The sequence below is a fragment of the Cherax quadricarinatus genome, chromosome 42 (genome assembly GCF_038502225.1).
Source record: "Cherax quadricarinatus isolate ZL_2023a chromosome 42, ASM3850222v1, whole genome shotgun sequence".
In the NCBI taxonomy this organism is placed as follows: Eukaryota; Metazoa; Arthropoda; class Malacostraca; order Decapoda; family Parastacidae; genus Cherax; species Cherax quadricarinatus.
The window spans coordinates 5,596,827-5,609,536 of NC_091333.1; the positions used below are offsets into that span (position 1 = coordinate 5,596,827).

General features: G+C 47.6%; 1 protein-coding gene across 1 annotated transcript; it reads right to left on the bottom strand.

Moving 5' to 3' along the window:
- Positions 1-7,401: 7,401 nt before the first annotated feature.
- On the bottom strand, positions 7,402-9,098 carry LOC138853841 (vacuolar protein-sorting-associated protein 36-like). The gene is given in 2 exon segments (XM_070093149.1): positions 7,402-7,746; positions 8,925-9,098. Coding segments are annotated over 2 exon segments (519 nt in total).
- Positions 9,099-12,710: the final 3,612 nt, after the last annotated feature.

Sequence of the window (12,710 nt, forward strand, 5' to 3'; positions counted from 1 at the left end):
TGCGAATGATATGATGGAAGGGATAGACTAAGAAGTGCGTGTCCCTTTTCGCAGATTATGTGAAGATAATGAGGAGAATTAAATCAGATGAGGATCAGGCAGGGCTACAAAGAGACCTGGACAGGCTGGAAACCTGGTCCAGCAACTGGCTCCTCAAATTTAACCCCGCCAATTGCAAAGTCATGAAGATCAGGAGATAAAGGCTGCAAACCTCACTCAAGGAGAAAGATCTTGGGGTGACCATAACACCGAGCACGTCTCCGGAGGCACACATCAACCAGATAACTGCTGCAGCATATGGGCGCCTGACAAACCTGTGAATAGCGTTCCGATATCTTAGTAAGGAATCGTTCAAGACACTGTACACTGCGTACGTCCAGGCCCATACTGGAGTATGCAGCACCAGTTTGGAACCCACACCTGGTCAAGCACGTCAAGAAATTAGAGAAAGTACAAAGGTTTGCAACAAGGCTAGTTCCGGAGCTCAGGGGAATGTCCTACGAAGAAAGGTTGAGGGAAATCGGACTGACGACACTGGAGGACAGGAGGGTCAGGGAAGACATGATAACAACATACAAAATACTGCATGGAATAGACAAGGTGGACAGAGACAGGATGTTCCAGAGATGGGACACAGAAACAAGGGGTCACAATTGGAAGTTGAAGACTCAGACGAGTCACAGGGATGTTAGAAAGTATTTCTTCAGTCATAGAGACGTCAGGAAGTGGAATAGCCTAGCAAGTGACGTAGTGGAGGCAGGAACCATACATAGCTTTAAGACGAGGTATGACAAAACTCAGGAAGCAGAGAGAGAGGGAGGACCTAGTAGTGATCAGTGTAGAGGCGGGACCAGGAGCGGAGTCTCGACCCCTGCAACCACAATAGGTGAGGACACACACACACACTCACACACACACACACACACACACACACACACACACACACACACACACACACACACACACACACAGTAAAACATTTAACTGCGACAATATTTCTAAGTTTTCCAAATAACACTTGGGGTTTGTTGGTGCCAGACGACCGTGTTAGTAGGAGGAGGAGGAGGAGGAGGAGGAGGAGGAGGAGGAGGAGAGGGAAGAAGACGAGGATGAGGATAGGAAAATTATAATACAGCTACCACCACCACTACTGCTACCACCACCACTACTGCTACCACCACCACTACTGCTACCACCACCACTACTATTACCACCACCACTATGCTACTGCTACACACTACTACTACCACACCACTGCTACTGCCATGCTACTGCCACCGCCACTGCTGCCACCACTGCTACCTTGCTACTGCTACCACCGCCACTACTGCCACCACCCTGCTACTACCACCACTGCTACTGCCACCATGCACTGCTACTGCCTCATTTCTACCACACCTACTACTACCGCCCACTCTGCTACTGCCACCCTGCTACCACCAATGCTGCTACTACTGCCACCACCACTGCTACCTGCCACTACTGCTACCCGCCACTACTGCTACCACCGCACTGCTATTACCACCGCCACTGCTGCTACTGCTGCCACTGCTACCGCCACTCTTTGCTGCTACTGCTGCCACCACCACTGCTACTGCTACTGCCACCACTGCTACTGCCACCGCCACTACTGCTGCCACCACTGCTGCTGCTAATGCCACCGCCACTCTGCTGCCACCGCCACTGCTACTGCCTTACTGCTGCTGCTGCTGCTGCCACTGCTGCACCTGCCACTGCTACTGCTGCCACCACCACTACTACTACCACCACCACTGCTACTGCCACCGCCAATGCTACCACTGCTGCTACCACCACTATTACCTGCCGTCACTACTACCGCCAATGCTACTGCCACCGCCACTGCTACTGCCTCCAATGCTACTGCCACCACAGCTACTACTACCACCACCACTACTACCACCACCGCTACTACTACCTGCGCCACTACTACTGCCACTACTACTGCCACCGCCACTGCTACTGCCGCCACTGCTACTGCCGTCAGTACTGCCTGCCACTGCTACTGCCGCCTGCTGTTGCTGCCAACTGCTACCCACCACCACTGCTGCTACCACCACCGCTGCTGCCTGCCTGTACTGCTGCCTGCCACTAATACTACCGCCACTACTATATTACCACCACCACTACCACCACTGTTACTGCTTCTACTACCTGCCTGCTACTACTACTGCCACCCTACTACTACCACACCTGCCACTACTACCACCACGCCACTAAACTACTACCACCACCACTACTACCATCGCCTACTGCTACCGCAACCACTACTGCTACCACCACCTACTGCCGCCACTGCTACTGCCTGCACTGCTGCTGCCACCGCCACTGCTCTACTGCCACCACCGCTGCTGCAGCCAGTACTGCTGCGCCTCAGTGCTGCGCCTGCCCCGCCTGCTGCTGCCGCCTCCAATGCTGCTGCCTGCCACTGCTACTGCTGCTACCGCCACCGCTGCCTGCTGCTGCCTGCTGCTGCTGCCTGCACCACTGCTACTGCCTGGAATGCTGCTGCCGCCACTGCTGCTGCTACCGCCACTCTGCCTCGATACTGCCACCACTGCTACTGCCACCACTGCTGCCACCACCACTACTGCCACCGCCCTCCACTGCTGCCTCCAATGCTACTGCCACCACCACTGCTGCCGCATCGTGCTGCTGCCGCCGCTGCTGCTGCACCGCCACTGCTGCATCGTGCTGCCGCCGCTGCTATTGCCGCCGCCGCTGCTGCTGCCGCCTCGTGCTGCCGCAGCCGCTGCTGCTGCGCATCGATACTGCTGCCGCGCCAGTGCTGCTGCCAGATCGGTGCTGCTGCGCTCTGTGCTGCTGCCGCATCGATGCTGCTGCCGCCACTGCTCTGCCGCATCAGTGCTGCTGCATCAGTACCTGCCGATCGATGCTACTGCTGCACTCCCGGTGCTGCTGCGCCGTGCTGCCAGATCAGTGCTGCCTCCGGTAACTGCTGCGCTCGATACTGCTGCCAGATCGATGCTGCTGCATCAGTGCTACTACCTGCCTGCTTCTATCCTTACCACTACTACTACCTGCATATTACTACCACTACTACTGCCACCACCACTACTACTACCACCGCCACTACTGCTGCCTCCAATACTACTACCGCCTGCTACTACCACCACCATGTTGCTGCCTCCAGTACCACCGCCACTACTACTACCACCGCCACTACTACTACCACCTCCAATACTACTACCACCTCCAATACTACTACCACCTCCAATACTACTACCACCTCCAATACTACTACCACCTCCAATACTACTACCACCTCCAATACTACTACCACCGCCACTACTACTACCACCTCCAATACTACTACCACCTCCAATACTACTACCACCACCACTACTACTACCACCACCACTACTACTACCTCAATACTACTACCTCCTTCTACTACATACTACTACTACCACCACCACTACTACTACCACCGCCACTACTACTACACTCCAATACTACTACCACCACCTACTACCTGCTACCACTACCACCACCACTATTTATACCCACCGCCTCTTATACACTCAATACTACTACCACCACTCACTACTACTACCTACCTACTACTACCACCGCCACTACTACTACCACCTCCAATGCTACTGCCACCGCCACTACTGCTGCCTCCAATACTACTACCACACTACTGCTGCACCTACTACTACCACCGCCACTACCTGCACTCCAGTACCTGCCACCGCCCTGCTACTACCACCACCATCTACTACCACCGCCTGCTACTGCCTCCAATGCTACTACGCCACTGCTACCTCCAATGCTACTACCACCACCACTACTACTACCACCACCACTGCTACTACCACCGCCACTATACTGCCTCCAATGCTACTACCCACTTTTTACTACTACCACCACCACTACTGCTACCACCACTACTACTACCACCACCACTATACTGCCATTGCTGTACTGCTGGAACTGCACTGCTTCTGCTTTTATGCTACTACTAGTACTATAATAAAAATATTAATAATAATAATAATAATAATAATAATAATTTTTATTATTATTATAATAATAATAATAATAATTATTTTTATTATTATTATTATTATTATTATTATTATTATTATTATTATTATTATTATTATTATTATTATTATTATTATTATATATTTTTATTACTATTATTATTATTTAATATTATTACTGTTCTCATCATCAACAAAATATGTCACTTAATTATTTAAAAACGACAGATAAAAAGAAAATTTACATAAAACATTTTAAAACTTGGGAAAGAACCGATTGAACGTTTAATGTGGAGGGTGTAATGTATGGAAGTTACTACTACTGTTACTCTTTCTGTTGCTACTGCTGTTGCTGCTGTTTCACTGCTGTTGCTGCTGCTGTTACTGCTTCTGTTACTGCTACTGTTGCTACTGTATTACTCACTGCTGTTATACTGCTGTTGCTACTGCTGTTACTGCTGTTGCTGCTGCTTATTTGCTGTAACATTTGCTGCTGCTGTTGCTGCTGTTGTTGCTGCTGCTGTTGTTGCTGTTGCTGCTATATTGCTACTGCTGTTGCTGCTACTGTTGCTGCTGCTGTTGCTACTAACATTTATACTGCTGTTGCTGCTGCTGTTGCTACTGGCTGTTGCTGCTGCTGTTGCTACTGCAATTGCTGTTGCTGCTGCTGTTGCTGCTGCTGTTGCTGCTGCTGTTGCTGCTGCTTGTTGCTGCTGCTGTTGCTGCTGTTGCTGCTACTGTTGCTGCTGCTACTGTTCTTGCTGCTACTGTTGTTGCTACTGTTGTTGCTGCTGCTACTGTTGCTGCTGCTGTTGCTGCTACTGTTGCTGCTACTGTTGCTACTGTTGTTGCTGCTGCTGTTGCTGATGCTACTGTTGTTGCTGCTGATGCTACTGTTGCTGCTGATGCTACTGTTGTTGCTGCTGCTGTTGCTGCTGTTGCTGCTGCTGTTGCTGCTGATGCTACTGTTGCTGCTGCTGATGCTACTGTTGTTGCTGTTGTTGCTGCTGTTGCTGCTGCTGTTGCTGCTGTTGTTGCTGCTGCTGTTGCTGCTGATGCTACTGTTGCTGCTGCTGTTGCTTCTGCTGTTTGCTGCTGCTGTGCTACTGCTGTTGCTGCTACTGTTGCTGCTGCTGTTACTGCTACTGTTGCTACTGCTGTTACTTAACATGTTCTTCCTGCTGTTGCTGCTATGAAATTTGCTGCTGCTGTTGCTGCTACTGTTGCTGCTGTTGCTGCTGCTGTTGCTACTGCTGTTTGCTACTGCTGTTGCTGCTGCTGTTGCTGCTGCTTGTTTATCTGCTGCTGTTACTACTACTGTACCTGCTGTTGCTGCTGCTGTTGCTGCTGCTGTTGCTGCTCTGTTGCTACTGCTGTTGCTGCTGCTGTTTATATACTATTCCTACTATATTCTGCTACTGTTGCTACTGCTGTTTACTGCTGCTGTTGCTGCTGCTGTTGCTGCTGTTGCTGCTATGTTCTTAGCTGCTGTTGCTGCTGCTGTTGCTGCTGCAGTTGCTGCTGCTTGTTGCTGCTGCTGTTGCTGCTGCTGTTGCTGCTGCTGTTGCTGCTGCTGTTGCTTGCTGCTGTTGCTGCTGCTGATTTCCTGCTGTTGCTGCTGCAATTGCTGCTGCCGTTGCTGCTGCTGTTGCTACTGCTGTTGCTGCTGCTGTTGCACTGCTGTTGCTGCTGCTGTTGCTGCTGTTGCTGCTGCTGTTTCACTGCTGCTGTTGCTGCTACTGTTGCTGCACTCTGTTGCTACTGCCAGTGCTGCTGCTGTTGCTGCTACTGTTGCTACTGCTGTTGCAACTGCTGTTGCTGCTGCTGTTGCTCTTGCTGTTGCTGCTGCTGTTGCTACTGCTGTTGCTCACTGCTGTTGCTGCTGTGTTGCTGCTATATTTGCTACTGTATTTACTACTGCTGTTACTTTCCCACTTTGCTGTTGTTGCTGATGTTTGTATAACATTTACTACTGCTGTTGCTACTGCTGTTGCATGTTGCTACTGCTGTTACTGCTGCTGTTCTACTACTGTTGCTGCTGCTGTTGCTGCTGCTGTTGCTGCTGCTGTTGCTACTGCTGTTGCTGCTGCTGTTGCTACTGCTGTTGCTGATGCTGTTATACTGCTGTTGCTGCTGCTGTTGCCACTGCTGTTGCTGCTGCTGTTGCACTACTGCTGTTGCTGCTGCTGTTGCTACTGCCATTGCTACTGCAATTTGCTGCTGCTGTTGCTGCTGCTGTTGCTGCTGCTGTTGCTGCTGTTGCTACTGCTGTTACTGCTGCCACTGTTACTGCTACTGTTGCTGCTGCTGTTGCTGCTGCTGTTGCTACTGTAATTTGCTGCTATGGTACTGCTGCTGTTGCTGCTGCTGTTGCTACTGCTGTTGCTGCTGCTCTGTTGCTGCTGCTGTTGCTACTGTTGCACTGCTGCTGTTGCTGCTAACATTTGCTGCTGCTGGTCCTGCTGCTGGTGCTTCTGCTGTTGCTGCTGCTATTTACTGCTGCTGTTGCTGCTGCTGTTACTACTACTTATTTGCTACTACTGTTGCTGCTCTGTTGCTGCTGCTGTGCTGCTGCTGTTGCTACTGCTATTTTCTACTGTTACTGCAGCTGTTACTACTGTTGCTGCTACTGTTACTGCTGCATTTACTTTCTGCTGTTGCTGCTGCTGTTACTGCTGTTGCTACTGCTGTTACTACTGCTGTTGCTACTGCTGTTGCCCTTACTGTTGCTACTGCTGTTGCTACTGCTGTTGCTACTCTGTTACTACTGCTGTTGCTGCACTGTTGCTACTGCTGTTGCTACTGCTGTTACTCTTCACTGTTGCTGCTGTTGCTGCACTGCTGTTACTGCTGCTGTTGCTACTGCTGTTGCTACTGCTGTTGCTGCTCGCCTTACCTGCTATTATGCTGCTGTTGCTACTGCTGTTGCTCCTAATGTTTCTGCTACTGTTGCTGCTGCTGTTACTGCTGTTGCTACTGCTGTTGCTACTGCTGTTACTACTACTGTTGCTGCTGCTGTTGCTGCTATATTGCTCACTGCTGTTGCTGGCTGTTGCTACTGCTGTTGCTGCTGTTGCTACTGCTGTTTTACTGCCTGTTGCTGTATATTTACTACTGTTACACTACTGCTGTTGCTACTGCTGTTGCTGCTGCTGTTGCTGCTGCTGTTACTGCTGCTGTTGCTGCTGCTGTTGCTACTGCTGTTGCTGCTGTATTTGCTACTGCTGTTGCTACTGCTGTTACTGCTGTTGCCGCTCACTGTGCTACTGCTGTTGCTACTGCTGTTTACTGCTGCTGTTGCTTCTGCTGTTGCTTGCTGCTGTTGCTGCTGCTGTTGCTGCTGTTGCTGCTGCTGTTGCTACTGTTGCTACTACTGTTGCACTGCTGTTGCTCTACTGTTACTACTGCTGTTGTATATGTACTGCTGCTGTTGCTGCTGCTGTTCCTGCTGCTGTTGCTGCTGCTGTTGCTGCTGCTGTTGCTCCTGCTGTTGCTCCTGCTGTTGCTCCTGCTGTTGCTCCTGCTGTTGCTCCTGCTGTTGCTCCTGCTGTTGCTGATGCTCCTGCTGTTGCTGCCGCTGCTGTTGTTGTTGTTGCTGTTGTTGCTACTGTTGCTCCTGCTGTTGCTCCTGCTGTTGCTGCTGTTGCTGCTGTTGCTGCTGCTGCTGTTGTTGCTGCTGCTGCTGTTGCTGCTGCTGTTGCTGCTGCTGGTTGCTGCTGCTGTTGCTGCTGCTGTTGCTGCTGCATTTGCTGCTGTTGCTACTGCTGTTGCTGCTGCTGTTGCTGCTGCTGGTGCTACTGCTGTTTGCTGCTGTTGCTGCTGCTGTTGCTTTCACTGTTGTTCCTGCTGCTGTTGCTGCTACTGTTGCTGCTGGGCACACTACTGCTGTTGCTGCTGCTGTTGCTGCTGCTGTTGCTGCTGCTGTTGCCAGCTGCTGGTGCTGCTGCCAATTGCTGCTGCTGTTGCTGCTGCTGTTGCCTCACTGCTGTTGCTACTGCTGTTGCTGCTGCTGTTATAGCTGCTGTTGCTGCTGTGCTACTGCTGTTGCTGCTGTTTTGCTGCTGTTGCTGCTACTGTTGCTACTGCTGTTGCTGCTGCTGTTGCTACTGCAATTGCTACTACTGTTGCTGCTGCTGTTGCTGCTGCTGTTGCTACTGCTGTTACCTGCTGTTGCTATGCTGTTGCTGCTGCTGTTACTGCTGTTTTCACTGCTGTTGCTGCTGTTGCTGCAACGATTTGCTGCTGCTGTTACTATTGCTGCTGCTACTGCTGTTGCTGCTGTGTTGCTGCTGCTGTTGCTACTGCTGTTACTACTGCTGTTGCTGCTGCTCGGTACTGCTGCTGTACTACTGCTGTTGCTGCTGCTGTTTTCTTCTGTGCTGCTGTTATACTGCTGTTACTGCTGCTGTTGCTGCTGCTGTTGCACTGCTGTTGCTGCTACTGTTGCTGCTATGTTGTGCCTGTTGCTACTTTTTTGTTGCTACTGCTGTTGCTACTGCTGTTGCTGCTGCTGTTGCTGCTGCTGTTGCTACTGCTGTTACTGCTGCACCAGTTACTACCCTGCACTGTACTACCTGCTGTTACTACTACTGTTGCTGCTGTTGCTACTACTGCTGCTGCTGCTGTTGCTACTGCTGTTGCACACTGCTGTTTGCTGCTGTTGCTGCTGTTGCTACTGCTGTTACTACTGTTGCTACTACTGTTACTACTGCGGTTACTCACCATGACACTGCTGTTGCTACTGCAGTTGCTGCTACTGTTACTACTACTGTTGCTACTACTGTTACTACTGCTGTTGCCTGTTGCTGCTGCTGTTGCTGCCCGGTTACTGCTGCTGTTACTGCTGCTGTTGCTGCTGTTGCTGCTGCTGTTATAACAACATTATAACGTTGCTGCTGTGAGCCTCCACCAGCCTGGTTGCTGCTGCTGTTGCTGCTGCTGTTGCTGCTGCTGTTGGTGCTGCTGTTGCTGTAACTGTTGCTGCTGCTGTTGCTGCTGCTGTTGCTGCTGTTGTACTGCTGTTGCTGTGTTGCTGCTGCTGTTGCTACTGCATTGCTGCTGTAACATGCTACTGTTTGCTGCTGCTGTTGCTGCTGTTACTGCTATATTGCTACTGCTGTTGCTGCTGTTGCTGCCCAACGTTGCTGCTGCATTGCTACTGCAATTGCTGCTGCTGGTACTGCCTTGTTGCTGCTGCTGTTACTACTGCTGTTGCTACTGCCATTACTACTGCTGTTGCTGCTGCTGTTGCTACTGTATTTACTGCTGGCGCACTACTACTGTTGCTGTTGCTACTGCTGTTGCTGCGGTACTGCTGCTGTTGCTGCCATGTTGCTGCTGCTGTTACTGCTACTTTGTTGCTACTGCTGTTATGCTGCTGTTACTATGAACACTGCTGTGTTTACTTTGCTATGTTGCTGCTGCTGTTGCTGCTGTTACTGCTGCTGTTGCTATTGCTGTTGCTGCTGCTGTTGCACCAGCTGACATACTATATTGCTACTGCTGTTGCTACTGCTGGTACTGCTGTGTTGCTACTGCTGTTGCTGCTGCTGTTGCTGCTGCTGTTGCTGCTGCTGTTGCTGCTGCTGTTGCTGCTGTTGCTGCATTGCTGCTGTTGCTGCTGTGCTGCTGCTGTTGCTGCAACATTTGCTGCTGCTGTTGCTGCTGCTGGTACTGCTGCTGTTGCTGCTGCTGTTGCTACTGTTGTTGCTGCTGCTGTTGCTACTGCTGTTGCTACTGCTGTTGCTACTGCTGTTGCTGATGCTGTTGCTGCTGTTGCTGCTATTGTTGCTGTTGCTGGCTGTTGCTGCTGCTGTGACTGCTACTGTTGCTGCTACTGCTGTTGCTGCTGCTGTGACTGCTACTGTTGCTGCTACTGCTGTTGCTGCTGCTGTGACTGCTACTGTTGCTGCTACTGCTGTTGCTGCTGCTGTGACTGCTACTGTTGCTGCTACTGCTGCTGCCATTGTTGCTGCTACTGCTGTCGCTGCTACTGTTGCTGCTACTGCTGCTGCCATTGTTGCTACTACTGCTGTTGCTGCTGCTGTTGCTACTGCTGCACTTTTAATTTTGCTTTCCTGCTGCTGTTGCTGCTGCTGTTGCTACTGCTGCTGCTGTTTACTGCTGCTGTTGCTGCTGCTGCTGAAATTGCTGTACTGCTGTTGCTGCTGCTGTTGCTGCTGCCATGTTGCTGCTGTTGCTGCCTACTACTGTTACTACTACTACTACTGCTACTACTACTACTACTACTAATAATAATAATGATAATATCAATAATAATAATAATAATAATAATAGCAATAGTAATAATGATAATAATAATAATAATAATAATAATAATAATAATAATGATAATAGCAATAATAATAATAGTAATGATAATAATAATACCAATAATAATAATAATAATAGCAATAGTAATAATGATAATAATAATAATAGTAATAATAATAATAATAAAAATAATAATAATAATAATAATAATAATAATAATAATAATAAGAATAAGAATAATAATAATAGCAATAGTAATAATGATAATAATAATAATAGCAATAGTAACAATAATAATAATAATAATAATAATAATAATAATAATAATAATAATAATCTTAATTTCTACAAGTGCAACTTATACAGACCATAGCTGACATCAGTGACATACTACTATATAGAAAGTCCCTTGTTATGCAGAACATCTCGGGCAAATTAGGTCAATTTTGTCCCCAGGATGCGACCCACACCAGTCGATTAACACCAAGGTACCTATTTTACTGATAGGTGAACATGGGCAGCAGGTGTCTTAAGGAAACACGTCCTACTGCTCTCCAGCCGTACAAGGGAACCGATCCCCGGGTCTCAGTGTGTGAGCTGAGTGCCCTAGCGATCGAGGTAGTTTACTTGTTATATAGTTGTGAAAGAACTAAAAATTTGTTGCTTAGTTGTGAAACAAGCGAAAACACACACACACACACACACACACACACACACACACACACACACACACACACACACACACACACACACACACACACACACACACACACACACACACACAATGACCAAAACTCATTGTATCCTAAGAGTTATAATGTCCCAAATTTGCGGAGCAGGTCCAAGTGGGGTGAGTTACAACTTGAGTCATTATCAGAACTCTCGGTTATAACTCAACTTAGTGATCACAAATTGTCTTTTGTACCTCCACCAAGTTTTCTAACTGTAATAACTTACTTCTCTATTCCTTCATTATTACAAAATAACTAATATATATATATATATATATATATATATATATATATATATATATATATATATATATATATATATATATATATATATATATATATATATATATATATATCAAACACGTGAGCGTGTTTGATAGGAGTGAATGGAGACAAATGGTTTTTAATACTTGACGTGCTGTTGGAGTGTGAGCAAAGTAACATTTATGAAGGGGTTCAGGGAAACCGGCAGGCCGGACTTGAGTCCTGGAGATGGGAAGTACAGTGCCTGCACTCTGAAGGAGGGGTGTTAATGTTGCAGTTTAAAAACTGTAGTGTAAAGCACCCTTCTGGCAAGACAGTGATGGAGCGAATGATGGTGAAAGTTTTTCTTTTTCGGGCCACCCTGCCTTGGTGGGAATCGGCCAGTGTGATAATAAAATAAATAAATATATATATATATATATGCGTGTGTGTGTGTTTGTAAATTTCCCCATCATCTCTCTTCCTCTCCTTTCTCCTTTTTTTTTTCTCTCTCTCTCTACCCTCTGTCTCTCCTTCTCTCTCTCTGTCTCTCCTCTCTGTCTCTCTTCCTCTCTCTCAGAGACTGCAGTTTACACACTCAAGTATACTTGTTGCTCTCACCTCGCTGACCTACTTGTAAAGTATCCTCTTCACTCCCTTTATTGGCGTCATGTGTACCTTAGTTCGGGTCACAATAAGTCTATGTATCACCATAAGTCTGTAGGTCACAATAAGTCTGTAGGTCACAATAAGTCTGTAGGTCACTAGAGTTCTTTAAGGCATTAGAGGTATATATGTCACTAGAGGTATTTAGGTTTGTAGGTCACTGAAGGTCTTGAGGTCGTTAGAGGTCTAATGGTCTTGAGGTCAGTGTAGCTAGGTCAAAATTGGTCTTCGATTTTTAATTTAGAGGCTAAAACCTCAGCTCATTTAAAGGCTGAGAGCTCTAGTTTAAGTTAGATTAACTTAGATAAGTATGTATGTCATGTAAGCTTATTATAGGTTAGGCTAGGTTATGTTCGACTAAGTTAGGTTAAGCTTCTTTAGGTTAGGATAAACCAGGTTAGGTTAGGTTATGCTGGGCTAGGTTAGGCTTGATTAAGTTAGAATAGGTTATATTAGGTTAGGTTAGAATAGGTTATATTAGGTTAGGTTAGAATAGGTTGTTGCAACCCCTGAATGGGTTGGAATGATTATTATGTATATATATAATTATTGCCTTTTCATATAATTTTATATTGCTTATATTTGCGATAATAGCTAAATCGTAAATGTATTGCTTTATATTGTTATTTGACTTAGCTTCCTTTTGTTAGGTAGGATGTAACATATTATGTGCTCAGTTCAAGTCTTGATTGTCTAACTACTGTAATTATCGCTTGTGGCTCGTTAGACTGCCGGCTTCTGTTTCTGAGCTGCAGCTGTCCACTGA